Source organism: Cardiocondyla obscurior, linkage group LG08 (assembly GCF_019399895.1).
Source record: "Cardiocondyla obscurior isolate alpha-2009 linkage group LG08, Cobs3.1, whole genome shotgun sequence".
Lineage (NCBI taxonomy): Eukaryota > Metazoa > Arthropoda > Insecta > Hymenoptera > Formicidae > Cardiocondyla > Cardiocondyla obscurior.
The window spans coordinates 5601388-5623413 of NC_091871.1; the positions used below are offsets into that span (position 1 = coordinate 5601388).

The window sequence follows — 22026 nt, forward strand, 5'->3', positions numbered from 1 at the left end:
ATGTATGTCAGATTTATAAAATAAATACTAAAAAAAAAAGTGTGGCAATTTTTATAAAATTTGTGGTGAAATAAAAGTATGACGTTTAATTATTAAAAGGACGCAAAGATAAACATTTTAAAGTGTAATTAAAAAAATTTTTATTAATTAAATCAAGTTCAGTTTAAAACTAAATTTTCTAATGGTGAAAAACGATAGATAATGTTCTGCATAGAAGTATTTTATTTATACACTGATCATATTTGACAGTTATAATTCATTACCTCTCAGGTTTTTTTTTCTTAAATCGTACATATTTTATGATAAACTCTTACATTGTAAGCACAATCCTAAAAATAATTATATAGTTATATACAAGTCATTTCGAGCATTGACTAAGAATACAATACGCGTGGCGAGCTGTAATTATTACATATGTACAGTATGAAAGTGCACAGGAGGAGAAACTTTTTTTCTAGAATAAATTTTATCGAAATTTAAAGCTGTAACGTGAGATTTCTAGATGTATATACAGAATGATCCACAATTCGCACCTTTATTTCGACAATAGACTTTTTTTTTCGAGTTTCTAACTAGTAGCATACCTTTTTGTAAAATCATAAAATTAACAAGTAATAAAATTATTTTTTCATAAATTTATTTATTAAAAGTGAAAATAAAGATGCATCGTTTACTTTCATGTCACATACTAAGCCATTAAAAAGAAGAATACAAATTTGACATTGTTCAACAAATATTCATAAAGCATTTGGTGACATAGAAAAAATTAATAAACCTGAAATTATTTGTTTCAATATAGTTTTTGCGTTCTAAACAACGCACAGGTAAGTTATCTCTTATCTTTTTCCGATTATTACTTACATATCATTCTCTTCTAAAAGGTACAAACACTACATACTAGATAAGTACTTGTTTCGTAATTAAGACAATTTATATGCTTATATGCATATATGTATACATATATATACAGAGTACCTCATTTTAATTTTTCTTTATAATTAATTTCGAAATTGATGGCTATTGTACAAAAATATTTAAGGATCAAACTTGTTCCTTTTTGTTTTATAGATAAAAAAAAAAAGTATTTTTGATCGAAATTTTCGTTTCCTATAACTCTGACTTGAATTTTAACAATTATATAGAAAAATTAAAATAAAAACTGCATATACTTAAATACAATGTACAACTGTTTTTTTCTTTTTTATTTGAGAGCATACAGTTTCTACAGATCTAGTATGTATTACTCAAGTCGTAACGCCCAGTTATATGAACAAAATTTATTATCTCCTCCCAAATGAGTGGTTTTTTCTTTCTTAATACTTTCATTCATCGTTCATATCTTCTACTTATTCGCGATTGCGTAATAAATATACAATATCCATTAAACGATCTAATTTTCTCAGTATCCTTAGTTTCTAAAGCGCACGGACATTACTGCGAAAGGGCGAGGCATTTTGTGTGAGAATAAATTGAGTCATAGGAGTAAGATAAAGAGAGGGATAAAGAGGGAGAGTCTTTGTTTCTGAGATTAGGAGCGACGAGCGATATGCGACAGCATTGTGATGGGTCACAGAGCGTCGCGATGCCATACCCACGTTTTCTTTGTGTGGTCAAATCTGTGCGCCAGCCATTGCTGCTCCAGAAGTTGATATCTGTCCTGACTCAAATACAGGGGCTTGCCACGTCTACAAAATTATAAATAAATTATAGAATTTAGTATTAATATTTGCTGTTATTTTTAATACATTAAAAATTAAAATAACAAATATCTAATATTTAATAGTATATTGCCCATATTATTATTATCTTATATCTTACAAGAAATTATACTTACTTTAAATCTCTATCTTCTTCCTCAAAATCATCGAGATATAAAGATCCCCATAAACACGCTCGTCGACCGCGTATCACGATGATATAAGTCGAAGTTACTACGAGATAGATGCCAGTTCCACCTCCGCAATCAATGGAGTGCTAAACATATAAACGTTAGATGCTTTACGATATCCAATGATAACTTAAACTAATTTTTTTCTATATTATAAATTATGCTCACCTGAATAGCTTCACACACATTCATTTGCTTGCAACAATTTTGTTTAAGACAGACAATAGTACCGCACAATAAACAAATACTAATCTCCTGTGGTACAGAATGACATTGGCTGCACTGTCGTTCGTGATAATACTGAAAATAATAATATAAATTAAGATTATTATGTATTAAGTATATTTTAAATATTATCTACATGTTTCTCCTCTTTTTTATTGCTGTTAATTAAATTAATGTACTTTTAATATCTTTAAACACAACGTATATAATGTATTTTTATTATTTTACCGTAAAAATTTTTTCATATTCTCTTGGAAGACTAAGTAATTTCGGCACGTGCCACGATATGTGCTGCTCCATTATTAAATTCCGAGCCGGCTGATGACCTCGCCAATTGGCGAGAAACGCAATCAATTGATCGCACCAAAAGAGAGGCACTGAGACACTCGCTTCTGGTTCTTGCCAGTTTAATGCTACCGTTGAATCGAAGCTATCCCAGCTCATGCCTTCTGTGACTAGCTCTAAGTAATATACCAGTCTTACAAATTCGCTCTGCTGTGTTCTGATCAGTGGTAGCGGTTGCTCGTATAAATGATAACGCAGCAATGCAGCTACTCGCAGAAATGGTAAGCACAACGACTGGATCTGAATAACCCAATTACATAGAAATAATGTAAAAATAATTAAACAATATTTGTAGCATAATAAAGTTTTTTTTAAGGTTAAGTTAATTTTAGGTAAAAAAAATATAAGACGTTCTATAAAAGTTTATAACTCTAAGAGAAACAAAATAAAAAGTATATATATTCTAAAATTCTCTTTAAAAGTAATCAATTTAAATAAAAGTCATATCGTACCTGTTGTTCGACGCAATGCGATTTCACTCTGGCATAAGTAGGGGAGGTTGACGTAGACGGTTTGTCATCGTCCGTACCGGGATACAGTCCGCTTTCGTTGAAGTACTCGATAACCTCGGCTAGTATGGTTTCCGAGGGTGTAGTAGCGCAGCTGCATCTCCTCTTTAGGATTGTGTTTCGCTCTGCTCGCGAGAAGTTACAGCTTATTTGTAATATTACTTGATAGTACAACAAGTTGTAAAGGACCTTTACCACGCCGGAAAAGTACGCTGTAAAAAAAAAAAAAGAATTTATTACTCTAATACGATTAAATATATTTAAGATATGCACTAAAATATTTAATTAGATTTTCAAAAAGAAATCTTTATAAGATATACGTTTACGTACTTTGGTCTAAGTGTAACGGCAAAAGCAATATAAATTGAATAAGCATAGCGGTCGGATCTCGCAGGAGCAATGGAACCTGTCTTTCGTGCGGCGTTAAGGCGAGCGAAGGTGCCGATTCTTCCATTAGCGATATGCCAGATAGCTGTTGCCATACATGATGCACTGGCCATGTGGTCAACACCCGAGCGTGCATCGCCAAAACGTGAAGAAGCGCGACTGTAAAAACATACATATTTATTTCTAATCCGAATTTTTATATTTATAAAAGACAAAAAATATTATCGCGTACAATAAATAAATTATTACGCAGTAAGGTATGGTTAAATTGATCGATAAATCGAAATAAAAATAAAATAACGTACCTATACAATCGCGTTTAGGCGTCAGAGGTATTGTAGTAGGTGGTGGAACGCACAACGATCCGCCACGTTGTACAAGTTCAATTTCAAAATTAGTTCGAGCTACCGACGTTACAAAAAGGAACAAGCTTTGATGACTAGGTTTACAATTCTTTTGTTTATACTTTAGATACGTGCAACTCGTCATATCTTCCATAGCTTTTCCCATTGCCACAGCTAGATTCGAAGAGACCTAAAAAATAACAAATATATTTAACAAACGGCCTAAAATGTATGCATACGTACATTAAAATAAATAATTAAAATATATTTAATTAATAAAATTGTTACAAGGAAGTTATATACGTACAGGATTTCGTTGTATCTCTTTGAGAAAAGTATTTAGATCTGCGAGTATAGTCTCTGTAGATGCATGACGAGATCGTACTATTGCCGAGCATTCGCCCAATTGCGGCGATAGCGGTAAAACAGAGTTGGCTAATTGTCGGCATAACGGGCACAAATATTCGCCCCGTTCTACAGCTAAACTTTGCTGCCGTTGCTGACTACGAAGAGATTCTAGGTAGGATTTTAAACAATCTAGATGCAGATGATGACCACACGTTTGAACATGAACACCACCTTCCCATCCTAAATTAACTGAGAGCAACCAAGACAACTAAAAAAAATATACAATAAAAAGGTTAGCGATCAAATAATATATCTAGATTTTCAATGTGTGATACTGAAATGTGTTATGTGCATTACAAATTTTCTTACCGTATCGAATAACCGATTCATTTCGTCCATCCTACGATCGAAATGGGCGCCTCGAGTATCTCCTTTTGGTATAGGTGGATCTTCGTCGGACGTGGGAAGAACTAATCTATCCGATTGTTGTCGTTCATGGCCAATAATGCTAGTTGCCTATATAAAAAAAATCATATATGCATATGTAAATGTATATAATAGATTATAGATATTTGCAAATAAAACGTATGCGGCAAAGGATATTACTTGTACTAATACAACAAGGCCCATCGGTTTGTCTTCACTGCTAGGAGTAGTTTGATTACATATCACACAATCGTATTCTTTTTTACTAGTTAATTTAGTTTCGTTCTCTTCCTGATCCCAATCCATTCCAGACGCACCTGCTTCCTCTGTAAAAAAAAAACCGATTTTATTAACATAGTTAACATAAGTGTTATATAATTTTAATTTATACTTTTATTGTAGAATAAATCATTATCAATTTTACACTTAAAAAAAAATTTGCCATTACACGCTGGAAAACAGATACAGCGTTTGCTGCGCCGACAGCAGCTAGTGAACGTAACTTTAAAGTCGTGTGCGTCGAGTTTCGCATGTGCCGTATATATGTACCGCGCCGGCCGGCTGCCGATGACTGATTTCCTCCCGTATTCTCATTCCCTGCCTCTGCCGCCTAGGGTTACGTACGATAGCCGCTGTCGCCGCAGAAAACGCCATATCTCCTTTTCGGTGTACATATACGCACATATATATACAACATAACTTACCGGTTTTCATTGCTTTTTCCATAAATTGCTTCTGCTTGCTAGCAAATTCCGCCATCAGTTTCTGCTGCCTCTCCTTTGCTCTTTTCCGACGTTCTTCTCGTTCACGATTCTCTCTTTCGCGTTGTTCATCTTCTTCGCACTCCTGCATACGGGGCCATAATTTATTCCTAGTCTCGATAATTGTTTGTTTGCACATGGGATCCAAATCCGCTATTTTTCTAAGTAGCTGCGATATAAAAAACGGTCCGTCGCCAATTCGTGATTCACTAGGTATCGATGACGTGGAAAAGTTACTACTATTATCGTTAGTGCTGCTGCTGCTACTAGCTTCATTGTCAGACATTGCATTTTGTTCAGGGTTGTAGCTGTCTGGTACACCCGATAATTGAGAATGTAACTTTAATAGTAAAGAGATAATACTCTCGCCCAATTTTACAGATTGCGGTTGCATTGGTCCGATCTGAAAGACGTATATAAATATTTTTAACAATGAATTACAAATATAATGATATACATATAATAAGAAATAGAAAAGAAAGTAAAATATCGTTAAAGATGTTGTATTACTTGTGGCTCTCTCCTCTTAAAATGTTTATGAGGATTCGACGTAGATGGAACGATTTCTGTAGTTCTATAATTAACTGGTTGCGCTGTAACAATTTCATTTCCGGCCATAACTGCTGGAAGTTGAGGAGCGGGTGGTAATGCTGGCTGGCCACCGACTATATCTACATTATTATTAAAATGTTATAAATTGAATAAAATATATTTGTATAAAACTACGTAAAACACGCGGGCGGATCGAGCGTCTTTGCTCGTCTCGCCGATAATCGGTCGTTTAATTCGTGCGTCAAGTAAATCACGCGGTGAGATACTAGTATTAATATTTTTTAAATTTATATTTCGGTTATTATCACGAAAAATTTAAAACGGCATACGACTTTTTTTTCTTGTCTCGATAAATTCTACGTATTCCCGAAAGTGTCCGTTTATTATGGAACACTTTGTATAATTAAATTTAATAAAATTAACTGTAACAAGAATTTTTTTTTAATTAAGAAATTATAAAGTTAAAAAACATACTATTTGGTGAAGGAGGCGATTCAATTGCTAGAGCCATAGATTCTTCTCCAGATGGTGGTAAAGCTCTTTGCATAGGTATCGTTAAGTCATCTTCACTGTTACTACGAGCTATGGCGACGATTCCGTCTTCAGGTACAATTGCAACATCATACTCCACTATATTTTATTAAATAATTTGTTAATAATTAATGCGACAATATATACCATTAAAATTTTTTACTAACCACTTGTTGACGGTAATGCTGGCAGAGATGTAGCAGTTTCTACTGACGGTAGTAAAGCCGGTAAAGATGATGCACTTGCGCTTGACACACCATTGTCATCTCTAACAGCGCCTACAGAAAATCCCAACAGTTCTAAAGAAACTTCCTCCGCGCCGTCATCCGCGCCATCATTCAGCATCAAAGATGTCGCAACTTCGCTCATCTCTCCTTGAATTTCCCATTCGAATTCGCCTAATCATTGTTAAATAAATTAATAAGTGTATTAAATTAGTATACATAAATATTGTTCGTTTTATCTCTCGGGAGTCGGTCTGAACAAGCCCAACACACACCGGGTGCATTTGGAGAGACGCCACTCGTGCAACTCGACACTGTCTTCTTTTTATAATGTGTACCATTAGAATACGAGAACGGTGCCGAGTTGCAAGAGTGGCGTCTTCTCGAACGCACCCGGGGTGTGTTAGATTCGCTCGGAACGACTCGAGAGATAAAACAAAGAATACTATAATAATATGTAGTATACTGTACTCACTATCTGAGCTGCTAGGCTCCGACTCTTGGACTAGAATTACTCGAGGTATCACTGTCCTCAGATTTTCGGACAAGCTATCACTTTCGTACCATCCAGCCAAATCCATATCTTTTATCACACGAGAAGTGCCACCGGTATATTGACATAACGGACTCACCTTCAAAAAACGTATTATAATAAAATTATAGACACATATTACGAATTTAAAAAATATAAATTGTAAGAAACTTTGAACTTAAATTATTACTATACGATTAATTACTTGAAAAAAATCGCTTACAGATTTATCAGGCGGTTCCGCAGTAATAACTGCCATCTCCAAAAGATAAATAGCCAATGCCATAACATGTTCTGATATGTTATGCCCATTCACAGCCTTATAGAGTATTATCAAGATCATAGCGTGAAAAACTCTGGAACGCAAAACAATGCGAGGGTCATCGTAATCCGATGAAACCGGAGCAGGATGTCTGAATGGTGGCCAAGGAGTTGCGCCGTTCTTTAGCTTGCCCGATTGCTTCACACTGTATTAAAAAAAAAATATATAATATTATATATAATATTTGTAACAAAAATAGAACATTTTAAAATATATGTAACTAATACATACTATTCTGTGAAACGATCCATAGATACTTGGAAATCTCTTCTATGAACTGCTCTCAACAGGACATGTAAAGGATCAAACAATTCATCCCACACGCGAGCCTTTGGTCCGTACATACCTTGTTGCATATTGCCACTTGCTTCGAGATTCGGAGCTCTATATTGCGCTACCTATAAACATATAATTTTATTAAGTAAAACAGAATCGATATTATAATTTAAATTTAAATAACGTAAAGTTAAAATAATGTATATCAATTAAGAAATGTGAAAATAATTATAAAAAAATAAAAATAATAAATTAAAATAATATATCAACGTACATCAGCTAAAACAGATTCGAAGTCCCTGTTCTGAGTAGTACCACAGCGTTCCGGCATGAGTTCCATCAATTGACTATGCGTTTTATCACCCATACACAATAAGGTCACCATTTCAAGACGAGACATTTCAGGATCTGATAAACCTGGTGTAAAAAAAATATAAATACCATAATATTATATTCTTGTATTAATAATTGTTCTATTATTTTCAGGATTATAAAATTAATTATTAAAAAATATAAAACTTTATAGGAGAATTACGTTAGAATTGATAGAACCTTACCGAGATTTGTTCTGACATTGACCAATGTAGCCAAGAATGTTAGACAGCTTTCCAACATCGGAGTATCATGTTCACCCTCAAGAAGTTCATTTAACGGGACATGATACAGGCATAAACTCATCCATTCTCTCACGTGAAATCTGTATAAAAATTTTTTTTTTAATTAAATTACTCATACTATTAATTTAATGTAAAAAAAAAACGAGAAAAAAGATATTACTTTTCGATCACGGTTTTCAGAAAAACATCTGGTAATAATTTTGTGGCACAGATTTGTAGCAAATATAAATCTGCATCCACCATGGAATTACAAAAGTTGCATTGTATATAGGTCATTGCTTGGCCCTTTATTTGCAATCCATTGCGAACCCATAATCCATTCAAAATTTCATAAAAGGCCACCTGAAAAAAGCAAAATGTATGTTAAATAATTTTAATTTTCAATAAAAATTAATTAAAACGCTAAATAATATTATAAATACATTGAAATAATAATAATGTAATGACTGCATTATCGTTGTTTAATTACAAAAAAAAAAATTCTTATGAAGCTGTTAAGCGACATATTGAGCTAAATATTTGCATTCATTTCTGACACATCAGTGTCATAAAAAATTACATTTGCACTTTTCCGTAGAAGATTTAATCACTTGATATCTCGAGTCACACAATAGCATTTAAATCAACCGCATACAACCTTATATAAGAGCGTGACACATAACGTTCTTATATAAACATATAAAATATATAACAAAATTTTAAAGTATATTATAACATACTTATTTGCAACTAATAAAGAAATTTGTAAAATAAATTAATTTCGATTTTAAGGTTTTTCTTTGCTATTAAATGTGCCTGGAAATTTTCGAGTATTTATCTTTTTTCTAAGATAGAAAAATAATTTATTTTGTTTGTTTCTTTTTTTTTAGTTTCATTGGAAACAAACAGAAAACAAGACCTTCGTGTGCGATATTCAATAAAGAAGAAAGGAAATAAGAATGAGCTCCATTCATAGGTAGTCGGGTACAATACCCCTACCCATCCACTTTGCCATTCCCGGTACGTAGCGGTCGCACCGAGTCAAGAGTGAACGGCAGTAGTCCCGGCGAGTTAGCGTTGCCAATCGCAGACAGCGAATGCGTGCGCACCATACTGTCCGACCATCTTGATCTTCGTCGCTTTCTTTTCTTGCGTGTGTTTACCTTCAAATGTCCAGGTGCACTCCCGCAGTAATCCTGGTTGTCGTCCTGGCCTGCGCTGGCTGTACCAGCGCGATCGGCCTGGACGACGCGTTCCATTTGATGAAGCTGGCCCGCACGGCCATGGAGATGATGGACTTCGGGGACATGATAAAATTGATCCCAAATGACAAGTTGCTCAATGAAGACCTCATCTTCTTAAAGACAATGGAGCGTGAGCTAATCAAGCGGATGGGTCAGATCTCCGACCAGATACAAGAGTATCAGAACCGGGTGGAAGACAAAGTCGACACGGTCCTAACGCAGCTACTGCTGCACTTGCCTGCGCAGCGCAGGCTTGACGACAGCATGAAGGACTTGGACTTTTACATCGGCCAGGTGCAGGGGCTGTATAAGATTTTTGAATCGTACGCCGACCACCCGGACAAATACGAGCGTTTCACGCTATTGCAGTTCGCCAAAACCTGTGTGTCGCCGGCATTGGGAGATCTCCCGGACGTTTTGAAATCGTTGCACAGGCTAGTTGTCCCGTCCGAACAACGGGTGTACGACAGGAGCATCCTCGTGCTTTTGGCTAAGCTAATGAAGGTGGGTAAGCTTGACGCGTATAAAAATACTTTCAATAGCTGCCCGACTGGTCGGACTTTTCCATCTAATATCACGTAATTTGAATGAGCCCAGCTTCGAAGTAAATATTTCCTCTTTAAAAGAATTGTATCTCCCTGATTCAAGGCTGCAATTTGTTTCCGATGAAAGAAAATATAATCAACAATAACGTTAATTCAGATTAATTTCATTTCAGTTTTATTTCAAAATAAATGTTTTAATTTAAACGAATTTTTTTTATGACGAACTCAGTCGCGTTAATCAAAAGAATATATTTTTTTTTCTGTACAACATTGACTGCCGTCAATTTTTTTTTTATATTGTTAATAATAATTTAAACAAACGTTCGTATTCCTATAGAGTAATTACACTGGCAGTGTTTGCAGTTTCCGAGAAAATATGACGTAATTCATCCGTGTGCTTTGTTTCATTCTACAAGCGAAACTCTTCACTAAAGTTTTAATAATATCCCATCGTCGGTACCAAATATTTTATCCGGAAGAGTTTAACATATTACAAGATTGAGACGATTTTAATTTCTACGCATAATTAATTAAAAGCAAACTATCGATGTATTAAATATAATTATGTCGTTCAATTATAATATATTTATATTTTCGTTTTATATCATTAGACTCGTTATATATTGTGCCTCTTATCTGCATATATTCGCTTAATTCTTATGCGGCAGATAAATAATAATACATGCTCAAATACGCGCATGAAGTGACAAAGGTTCGCAGCAGGGGTATCTAAAGCACAACGTGATAATATGACAAACAGGAAAGAGTATCATCTGTACGTTGTCTGCGTGATCTTACGCTGGCTTTGAGTAGTCGCGTCACGCGACTGTAATGTAAAAATTAGTCACGAGCCACCACAGTCGGAAGTGAACGAAATTTAGATTTCAGGCGACGAAGCGTAGAAAGCACGAGCGTACACGAAAACGTTGAATCGACGAAGCTTCACGGGAGCGAGTTGCGGTTCGATAACAGCGTAATAGGAACCTCTCCATATATGTATATTAAATGTGAGCATCTGATATTAAGCACTGAGGAATGATATCGCACTTCGGATCAAATAACGAAGCGGTCGCATCGGCCGACTGCATTTTTATTCCACGCTATTATTCGTGAAAGAAAAGGGAAATCGCCGACGGAAATTTGTCATTACTCGGTGTACTCCGGATATGCCACGGCAATAACACAAATCAGTCGGTGCGAGTCACTTGATTAGAGCTGTCGTGCGTTAATTGATGCACCGCGGACGTACGGATTGCATCTCGACACTTATTAGCAAACTGACGTTTATGAATACGCCAAAGATCGTCTTGCAAGGAAAGAAAGATAGAACTGCAGATATCGGTTCAAGTATGTTTTAAAATCAACGCTTTCCACCGCTCTTTGCAAACTTTTGAAGACAAAAAAATTTGATACGGTCTGGCATACGTTCTGTGAACAAAAATAATTAGAGAGAAAGACAGCTTTTTGCAAGTTGAGCTGCGGACGGGCGAACAAAGCTACGTTGATGGATTCGTGGACTTTAAGAGGATAATCGAGTTTAAGCAGGGACCCAAATAGAAAAATATTAAGGTCGATCAAGCAACAATTTTCTAATGTGGTTAACTTCCCACGTAGCGTATAAAAAACTTCCTTCCTTCAGCGTTTTAACACTTTTCTGCTTAGCATTTTAATTAGAAATTCTCCGTGTAACCATACAAGACTAACATTTCATGCTAGTATGCTTCGCATATGCTACATCACCGTTTCAAGTGCTACTGTACCGTGTGGAACGAGAGGAGGGCGTGGAGCACCACATGCGCATGGAGATACACAACATTATGATTGTGGACAACGTGGGGGCCTGCGGAGACCAGAGGAGGCCAGAGGTGGGCCAGAAACGTTGACGCATAACGCGAAATCCAGTCGAGCGCGGTCGGCCACACGGCAGTGTTACTTTTACTCGCTGATCCCGAAACAGTAAAGGCTTACTACCCGTATATTCCGTCAACTCTATGTAATCGTGCCTCGAAAAGTGCTTTGTCGACAAATTCCTCGTTAAACTTCATTCTACTTTCAATGGATTCAATAACGATCAAAAGAGATAAACGCTAAGAGAAAGAAATTAAAATGGAATATGTATGAGAAAAACACGGTCTGAATGCCATTGTAAAACACGTATGTTATTAGAAAATCATAAATTGGACTCTAGAAAGTAGACTTAAGGAGATATCTATGAATTATCTAAAATATATCCAACCCTTGGATAATATTTCTCAATTATTTTCTTTAATCTTTTCGTTTTTTAATGCTATTTTATCGTTTTAATGATAAACGATAAGTGTTAAAAATAGAAAATTTTATTTTTATTGTTTATTATTTCCTGCTTAATTTCACTTGAATAGAATTTTTATAGAATATTTTATTGTACAAGTACAATTTTTTTTTCAACTTTATGATAGGTCTCAATCTCCAGCTCTTATTTCATGTTAACTACCGCTAATTTTAATTCCTAGAATTGAACTAATACTCTTTATTCGTATCGTTTAATAGTACTAGCGTCATTTCGGTTTTCTGGAATTGAAATTTAGATACAAGCAGGACTACAAAGAGATAGAGAGCACGAGGAATAAATAATGCTTACGTTAGCGTGATATTTCGTGTTGTTATCACACTTGACAGTTATTTAACCGTACTATTCGTCAGAAAAATAAAACATTGTCGCCCGGTAGTGCCTAACAGTTCTAGATCATATATTAACGCGTCATCGTCTCCCTCTTCTCATGTGTCACTCCCTCTCATCGTTGTACACATCTTTCCGCTCAGTTAATGACAAGATCACTGACGTGCAAAGTCGTACAATTTTATCTTGCTAATTGTCAAGCATGTGGAATTAAAGTCGTGCGTTAACAAACGCATACGATGACAAGTGATGAAAATTAAAAGTGAACAATAACGAAATAATATATTCAGATGTAACAATTTTAATACCAAGATAGATAATTTATATTACAATTTTCTGCAAACCTGGATTTTTATCTTCAGATCAACTCGTCTAAGAAACTAAACAAAGAAGCTGATTGAAATTCTCTTAAACGGCAAATCGCGAGTAAAGTGAGAGTGAATCATCGGCGAAGGTCCAACACCGAGAATGAAATTCTTCGCATGTTTGCTAACACTAGGAGCGTTGGCTGTAGCAGCCTTCGCCGCGATCAAGTACAACGCATCACGGATCGACGTGATCAGAGAAGCTTTGTTAAATTTAGAGAAAGAGCTGAGGAAAGACCTAAGCAATCAGCAGAAGTGGATGAACGTTGAGACGCGAGAGAAATGCCTGCATTTGATTAAAGCGTACAAAAAATTTGGCAATCAGATAGATGAACAATTCCCACCGACTTTAGAGAGCTATCTGCATTCCTTAGACTCCTTGTGGCTTTGGGCCCGAGCTCAGAATGAGATCAAGGGCATCAACGGACTGTACGGAGTTTTCCGGCAGATGCAACGCGAGATTGTCGAACTAAACGCGCCGATCAATGAGAAACAGCTTCAAAATTTAGCAGAGACAATCCTGCGGGATCCGAATGCTGCGATTCCGCGAGCGCTTGATCGCGTCGCGTCCTCAATCGTCAATGAAAAGTTGTTCGTCGCGGCTTTTCAGGTACAGATGACCGTAAAAGTTTTATCCTCACAAATAACATTTTTTCAAAAGAGATATCTTTTTCTCTAAAAATAAAAAAAGAACTAAATTAAAAAAAGTTTACAGTATATATACATCGAAGGAATACATCGCCTAAAATTTATATACCACGAAGTGACTTCTTTGGTCGCAAATAATATTTTAATTTACATACATGTATTTGTCTTAGAAAGATTTGTAAGTTATTTTTATATGCGCAGGAAGCGTCAAACCAAATGTGCAATGAGATGCAATCACCGCAACAACTGCTGTACAATTTGTATAATGCCGTAGCGCTGACGGAGATCAAGGGTTACACTATGATTCAATTCTCATACATGCTATTACGTTTGTACAATGAAGGTACGTGGTACCGACGATCACGTTTAAGCACATAGTGCCCTACATGTAGCACTTTTCATGTGCAGGAGTGATCTCAAAACTAATCCTTTCCAAAATGTAATAATAGCTAATTAAAAACCTCTTTCAAATTAAAGTTATGGATTAGAAATTTAAATTTGTGCTTATATTTTTATTTAGATCTTAAAATCGGATCAAATATAATAAATAAAATTAAACATATTAAATTAAATAGAATCGAGGAAGCAAGTTAATTAATATTAATTCTGATAAACTTTTTACGCACAGGTAGTGACTTCAATGAGGAAATACAAACGTTAAAGCATCAATATGCAATAAGAACGTCCGAGACATTGAGAGCTGTAAAAACAGCAATGGCATTTGCTCCAAGAAGTCTTTGGAGATGCGATCCGAGTGTGCACGAGTTAGGTAAAATCTTCTAAATTAGAATAATTAAGTTATATAGATATACGTCGTAAAAATATGGCTGGTGATGATTATTAATGTAAATGATAATTAATTATATATGATTTTTATACAAATTTTCATTTAGATAAAACTTATACCGAGTTGAAACAATTATTCCAAGGATATATCGTAAATGAAGTCGATTTAAATAGCCAAGGCACTTGCAAGGAAAACTGCGGTTATTATGGATATACTAAAGTATATGGTTGCTATCAGGATCAGTTTTGCGCAAAACAACGTCAATGTAATGGCAAAATATTAAATTGCGAATATATTGATTCTGATATGTCGATCTGCCCCTCGGTGAGTGTTTTTTTAATAAACACATTCTATTTGAAGAATTTACAAGTAACACGAATAAAAGAAATTATTTATTTGAAAATAGAAAAAATGTTATTAATAAAATACTGTAAATTAAAAAAAATTATGTCCTGTAATCAACAAAATAATCTAATGCAATAATTCACTAATTTAAACCTTTCTTTTGCATATAGGACGCATACGACAGACGATACGAATATATTGAGTATGAAAATAATCTTCATTATGGAAATACTAAAACGTGTTCTAAAAATCCGATTAAAGTCGATAGTTGGTGGCGATGGCTTTTCTGGCATTGTAGCTATTGTTTTTGCTATTGTGACGATCAAAATTCGAGTTCCCACCGATATTTCAGCCTCCGATCCGTGACATCGGACATCTCAAACAATAAGTAAGAATAATCAATGACTTCGATAATAGAAAAATTTATACAATCCTTTTAATAGCATGTAACAAGATTAATAGAAGATAATCTACAGAAGATAACTGAAAAAATAATACCTATTTCCTGTAGAGTTATAACAGGGATGAGATTAAAGAAGGTAAATCGAGTTATTCATATACAAATTCAAGAAGGTCAGCTACTTCCACGTGGAGGAATTAATACATCCACAATCGAGTGGCAGCCAGTCGATGAGTTTTCGATCATGGACTCTAAGATTAGAAACAACGTTGACTACCACACACTGGTATGGGAAAAACGCGCTTTGGATCTTGATGATCTTACGTCGCCGCAAGATCATCTGTTGACAGGTAAATTAATCCTGGTAAATTTTGTACCATTCTGTGGCTCATATTTTTCTTATATAAAATATAAAGCGTTGAAAAAAATCTATTGTACAAACTCTATTTCAGGTATTCGATTCCGAATGGTTGGTAGTCGCCTGAATTTGGAAATCATGATATCTCCATTCAATTTTACATCTGGATTATTAGTTCAACCCACAGAAAAAAGCTTTTGGCATAGCAATGACGTTACTACCAGGTTAGATTATTTCTTTAACAGTTTAGAATTTTTTTCAATAATACTATACCGATAACACCATTATACTTATTTTTAGGAGCGAGCTAAATTACGTCGAACCTGACATACCGATTCGCAATTCCGCACCAAACGTACCAGATTCTAATGAAAATCAATATTTAAACTTTGCACCGAGTGACCGACAAAAGGATGCCGCACAAAGCACGATTCCCTTCCTCGACATTCAACCGGTGACACCAAACCCACCGGTACCGCTGTCAGGCGCCGGTATCTTTCACAAGGGTCGAAAAGGTTCAGGCGGATTTGTCGCCTTGAAATTAACTACCTATAATTTCGCGCCACACTTGCAGGTTGATCTACCACCAGCACCACCGGTTCTTGAAACTCCGAATGAAATAAAAGCCTCGTAGAAGTTTTCACATTTTTCAATACTTTATCGAAATTACGATTAAAGAATCTGTGATTTGCCAAGAACCTCTATATACGTATTGAGGTAAAAATAAAAATGTGCATCGTGTGCATACGAAATATTGACATTAACTTATATTGTCAAATATCATGACGATTTATGGCTATATCGTGATTTATATAAAATTATATTATTAACTGTCTTTCAGATTAAGTATATAATTTCATAATAAACATTATTTAGAATTTTTATAGCCGAATTTGTAACTGAATACTTTTGTACGTAATATTATATGTATGTTACAATATAAACTCCTTTCATAAATTTTCCCTATATGTGTCTATTAATAGATATCTTTTAAAACAAATTATTATAATTGATGAAATTTATGTCTGCGTAAATACTTTACGATTGCAAATAATGTATCAGAAATATATACAGTCAATAAAAAATCCTCATTTATCTTGAAACCATTAATCTTTTGCATACTAGTACTTTAATTACATTTCTATTAATGTAATTATTTAAATAAAGAAACCGAATTAATATTAAATAACTTATGTATTTTTACCAAAAATTTATAAAAATCGAATTAAAGATTTTCTATTAAAAATTCAAAAAGTTATCGTAGATATGCAAAAGATTAATTAAAATAAAAAGAAAATGTACACTCACCTGCACTCGCAATGGATGCATCATGAGAAGATGTAGCATATCCGTGGGCGGCAATAATTCGCGCAAGGTAGCTCCCTGTTGTCTAATCGCTTGACACATAAACACCGCGAGGTATCGATGAAGCGGTAGATGAAACGATACTTGTAAACTATCACTCTAAAGAAACAGAAAAAAAGAATGTATATATTATAAATTTATTGAGATACAATATAAAAAAAAAAAAGTTACACTCACCACATTCGGATGTGTATAGTTCACAGCATCAAGCCAATCCTGCAAAGCTGTGAGGCAAAAAGTAAGTACTCGTCGACTTAATGCTGCACTTTCAGGCCCACGAAGATGCGACACTAAAGCCCACATCGGATACGCGCTAGCTTCTAACTCAGCACTAAATGCAGCGTAATATGTGTTAGGCTCGAACTCAACGTGCTGACTTAACTCCCTCTGATTGACATTCATGCCTTGAAACATAGACAGAAAGTCGAACCACATTTCCAAGAGAGTATTATCGCTCATGAATCTAACAGCGACCGGCTTGTGTGAGAGCACATTGTTCAAATCGGAAACCAATGGCCAGTAACAATGTTCCTTCATTACTTGACGTCCGCAATCGACGACATAATGAAAGTTTTTATCCGGATCTAAAATATAAAAATAAATATTTTTATCTCACTGTCTTCTAAACATACGAGTAAATAATTCTGTCTACATTTTATTTTGTTTGTGATTTTTACGTACCGTGCAAAGTGTTTTGAATGAGTATTTTGCCCATCATGTATTTCAAACTAATAACCATAACATGTAATAACTTCAATTGGTCAACCATTCTTAATGCTAACTTCTCGTTACTAAATAGCTAAAAAATGCAAAAATAAAAAATTAAAACTTGCATTATAACAAATACAAAGAAATTGCAGATAAAATTTTGTCACGCACATTATTGTTGTAAATAACAAGAGTTAAAAAGTTACCTGTACGCTAACATGAACAACTCTATTGCTCAATGTGTCGGGATCCGTGGAACGTTCAAGCATCATCGAAATTCTGCTGTAGTGTAATACAAAGGCGCGAGTTAAAGCTTCCTTGTAATCGGGATCTGGCAGCATATTTAGAAGTAAACAGACCAATTTCTGCGGAAACTCGTAGGCAACAGTCCAGAACATTAGTTCTTCCAAAAATGTAGTGTGTTCTAAGTGCTCTTGAAGTGATACACATTCTATTAAATAAATAAATTGTTATTAAGGTGAATATACAATAATATACAAATTATTCCATCATAACAGTTATTATAATTTATATTAACGACTAGAATTAATTAATACATATTATAATATTAATTTTATCATTTACCTTTATATTCATCCGGAGGTTCGGGATTTGGTAGCGATTTCACAGCATGCTGATATATTTTGTTGCTATCTTGGCAATAGCTATCATACTCAGTTTGTCCCGTTAATACGGATGGATCCATAAGACCTCGGTACTTTTGCGGATTCGTGAGAGCTGACGTCATAACATGCCTCATTAATGCGCCCATATTGTTCAAGTCGAGCAACATGGTCAGGTATGCATCTGCTTCATGTATAGCACCTCTATAATCTGGCACTCCCATTTTACTAAAATATTCAAAACTATAATCAATTATTAGCACTGTTGTTAACATATATTGCAATATTATTATAATATTGCTCCAAATATTAAACTTAAAGAAGTCTTAATAAAAACAAACATAGATTTAAAAACGTTTTGCGCTTAAGATAAAACCATTTTAATTCTAAAAATAATACGAGTTGTGTAATTTTAAAGTATTCACAAACCTGCATATCAGTTTATATCATGTGGCAAAGGGTCAGAGATAAAATATACATTAAATGTGTTTAAAGTACAGCCGAAAGCCCTATTTCATTTGCTACAAAGTAATCCGCGAACAAACCCATAGTGAACTTTTGTTAAAGTATTATGTTCAACATACCAATTTTCACGTAAATGTTGTATAAGTCGAAGAATAATTCTGGGCATCATTGCCTCGGCTACGCACATTAAATCAGACGGTGCAACTGATTTATTTACAGCAGCGTTTGGCCCATGCCTATCACAAAATCTATAAGACGAAAGTAATTAAAAGTTAAAAATATGCTTAGAAAAATAATTAAAAAATACGTTTAATAACTGTAAAAAAAAATAAGTTACTTGTGTTAATTATCTTACCCAGTCTCCTTCATCACAGACGTATCGCCACAGTCACATGCACCACCTGCTTGGCTGAGAAACATGTTGAAGTCGTGACGATAGTGATTTCCTTTCTTAAAACACTCGGTGCATAAAGACATACAGGGAGATATGCCGCATGTACGACAGCGATACGCTACAAAATTTGGTGTCCATACCAAACCACAGGTAGTAGCATTATCGTATGAACGTACTAAAAAAAAAAGAATTTTTAATTAATAAATAAAACAATTGTAACTTATTGCTATGTAATGTAATAGTTTTTAAATAATTTCGCTATTCTGTAATTAAATTTTTAATATTTAATATACATCATAGCTATAAATCGTAAGTAAATTGAATGTTATTTAATATATTTTTCTCGCCTATATTACATTTTTATAAAAATTAATATTTTTATGCGTATAATTGTTCTTATATAATAGTTTAAAACAGAGCTCAATGTGATTTTTGTAACACGAGTTAAGCTAACGTCATCGACTATAGTTGCAATTCTATACTTGTCTTCTGATGACTATATGTTTATCTGAAAAATTAGTGTTGCCAAATACGCAAATTCTATATATTTATATATGCGCGTAATTTATTCAAGTGCACTTGCAAATGAGGTATATGAAATAGACGTATATAAAAACGCTTATTAAGGTAATAAAAAATATTCGCTATAATAACTCGATTATTTTTTGTGTTTATAAAACTTTATCGTAAGATTCCATTATTTAATTAAGAAATTGATCCGGTTTATAAATTGTTAAACCTAAACACCAAGGAATTTTCATAATATTTTAAATAAGAAGCCAATACTTTAACAATTATTATATAATTTAAAATATCTCCAATAAAATGTTTAAAAAAAAAGTGTAACAGTAGACTTATATGGGATTTCAAAAAAGTTTAATAAACAAAACTTTTTTCTCTAAGGATTCCTTTTTAAAAACTTTATAAAAATTAAATACTAGCACAATTTTAATTCTTTGTAGTTTATTAAATTCCGGGAGACATGGTGATCATGGAAAAAATTAATTATTAATTATTATATTAAAAAAATTATTTTTTTATTTTTAATGTTTGTAACATTTTAGTAAAATCATAGTTAAATTTGAATTATAATAAAATATATAAATTCTCTCACAATAAGTCAATAAACATTTGCCGCATGATACTGGCAATTTATCTCGAGCTGTAAAATATTTCAGTAGTGCAAAACAATATTAATCTACTCACTATATCAGTAAATAGAATCAGATTTTTTTTACAGCAAGCCTTACAATAAGTTTTTATTTGCCGTTTTATATAAATTGCTAATATAACAACCATTGAATAAATAAAAGCAAACCATAAATGCAACAAGTAACGAAATAGAAATTTTCTGCAAATCTATACAAATTTTCATAAAGTTTTACAATTCTGCAACAAGCTATGTTTTTCGTGTTAATAATTCGATTGTACCATTTAATAATTACGAGCATTACGTAGCGTAAGCTTGATCTTATTATTATAATTGCAGGTCCTGCTATCACAGAACTTTATCTGCTAGAATAAATATTCACCTGTACTGGCAAACTCGTCAGGTGTCCGGCCACCAGCCATGAGCCATTTGCACCAGTCGATGGTCTCCCAGTCGTCAATGGGCTTGCTGGGATTTAGCAGAACGTCCAGCAGCTCGTTGAGGTACGGCGGACAACCGCCAGTGTCCCGGCCGGTGGCCAGGCTGATGTAGGCTGCCGCACCACGTTTGCCCTTGCCCATCAGCACTTGAACGTCGGGCGACGTACCGCTGGAGGTCGATGCCATCCTGAGCCCAGTTGCCTACCTTAGAAGAGAACGTCGTTGTCGTCGTCGACGCTCACGGTCTCCTCGCACAAAGCCGCTAAAGAGTTTTGCTTATTTTCGAAGCGAGATGGGCCCGCGGACCAGGACCAAACGCTCGGTCAGTGGCCCCATATCAGCAGCGGGAGAGCGCTGGCCCTCGCGACTCGACGAACATCGCCGTCGTCGTCGCCGTCGCCGTCACCGTCATCGCCGCCGTTGCTGCCGTGGTCGACGGCATGACGAAGTCGGCGACACCGGATCCGGCTCCCCCCGCGGTTAACGTCGGCCGACGTTAACGTTCACGGCGCCACGATCCCATGCACGGTGGGCCACGACGACTCGAGACGCACGACGATCCCGCGGTGCTCTTCTCCAGGAACGAAACACCAGAACGGGGGAACGAAGGGACGGAAGAGAACGAAGGGAGTAACGCGACGATTACTCGTAACGGACCCCCGATTGCGCTCAGCGGACAAAATTGCGTCCGTGCGACGACACGACACGACACGACACGGTACTCCGCGAGACGGAAGGCGACGAGGCGCGACACGACACGGGCGCGGATACCGACACCGATTACCACGGCGGAGAGGAGGCAGCGCACCAGCGAGGTTCGATGATCAACGATCGCGAATCGACCGATTGGCCATTTCGTCGAAAAAAGTATTGGGGAGACGAAAGAACCGATGACCGAAAGCGACGTGGGATCAAGGTAGCCCCACTAGCGCGTCCACTCGACTCGCTGCTCGCCCCGAAGATCGCTGACCGGGTCTGCCTTATCGACGCGGTCCAGCGAAGTTAGCCGAGTTTTTAGGGCCGTATCGTACTGACTGCACGCGGCCAGCGACCTACCGCGACCAATCACAACTGCATCCGCGATCCTACATTTATTTCTGACATTTTAATTTTTTTTCTGTTTTAGCGTCGATCTGTTCTCTTCGCATCGTGAAGAAAAAAAAGAATAAACTCAACTGATGCTCAGAAAAAAAGTGAACAAAAGTTTATCTTCACCGATGTGTTCAAAAACTCATTCTCTGATGCGCTAGCTGAGCGCATGTGC

General features: G+C 35.4%; 2 protein-coding genes across 6 annotated transcripts; one reads left to right on the forward strand and one right to left on the reverse strand.

Annotated features, from left to right (window-relative positions):
- Window positions 1-204: 204 nt before the first annotated feature.
- On the reverse strand, window positions 205-21610 carry Ubr3 (Ubr3 ubiquitin ligase). 2 transcript variants are annotated; one of them, XM_070660268.1, is made up of 28 exons: window positions 20705-21610; window positions 19134-19347; window positions 18898-19026; window positions 18276-18556; window positions 17897-18141; window positions 17664-17781; window positions 17160-17566; window positions 16926-17081; window positions 8448-8629; window positions 8228-8367; window positions 7945-8087; window positions 7626-7792; window positions 7296-7539; window positions 7016-7172; window positions 6484-6714; window positions 6260-6415; window positions 5744-5904; window positions 5177-5636; window positions 4653-4798; window positions 4416-4562; window positions 4006-4314; window positions 3660-3888; window positions 3298-3513; window positions 2911-3179; window positions 2342-2698; window positions 2057-2188; window positions 1835-1974; window positions 205-1685 (listed from the first exon to the last, which is right to left on the reverse strand). In XM_070660268.1, exons 1-28 carry the CDS (start codon window positions 20946-20948, stop codon window positions 1568-1570), a joined length of 5898 nt encoding a protein of 1965 aa, XP_070516369.1. In that variant the 5' UTR covers window positions 20949-21610; the 3' UTR covers window positions 205-1567. The 2 variants fall into 2 exon arrangements, with proteins under 2 accessions (XP_070516369.1, XP_070516370.1); XM_070660269.1 differs by having other exon boundaries at window positions 18276-18541; window positions 20705-21605.
- On the forward strand, window positions 9240-16578 carry Orion (chemokine-like protein orion). 4 transcript variants are annotated; one of them, XM_070660276.1, is made up of 9 exons: window positions 11165-12209; window positions 13077-13689; window positions 13929-14070; window positions 14356-14496; window positions 14621-14838; window positions 15030-15247; window positions 15371-15609; window positions 15712-15841; window positions 15918-16578. In XM_070660276.1, the coding sequence occupies exons 2-9, from the start codon at window positions 13183-13185 to the stop codon at window positions 16249-16251; spliced, it is 1929 nt and encodes a 642-aa protein (XP_070516377.1). In that variant the 5' UTR covers window positions 11165-12209; window positions 13077-13182; the 3' UTR covers window positions 16252-16578. The 4 variants fall into 4 exon arrangements, with proteins under 4 accessions (XP_070516376.1, XP_070516377.1, XP_070516379.1 ...); XM_070660278.1 differs by having other exon boundaries at window positions 11165-12011; XM_070660275.1 differs by lacking the exons at window positions 11165-12209; window positions 13077-13689 and adding an exon at window positions 9240-10014.
- Window positions 21611-22026: the final 416 nt, after the last annotated feature.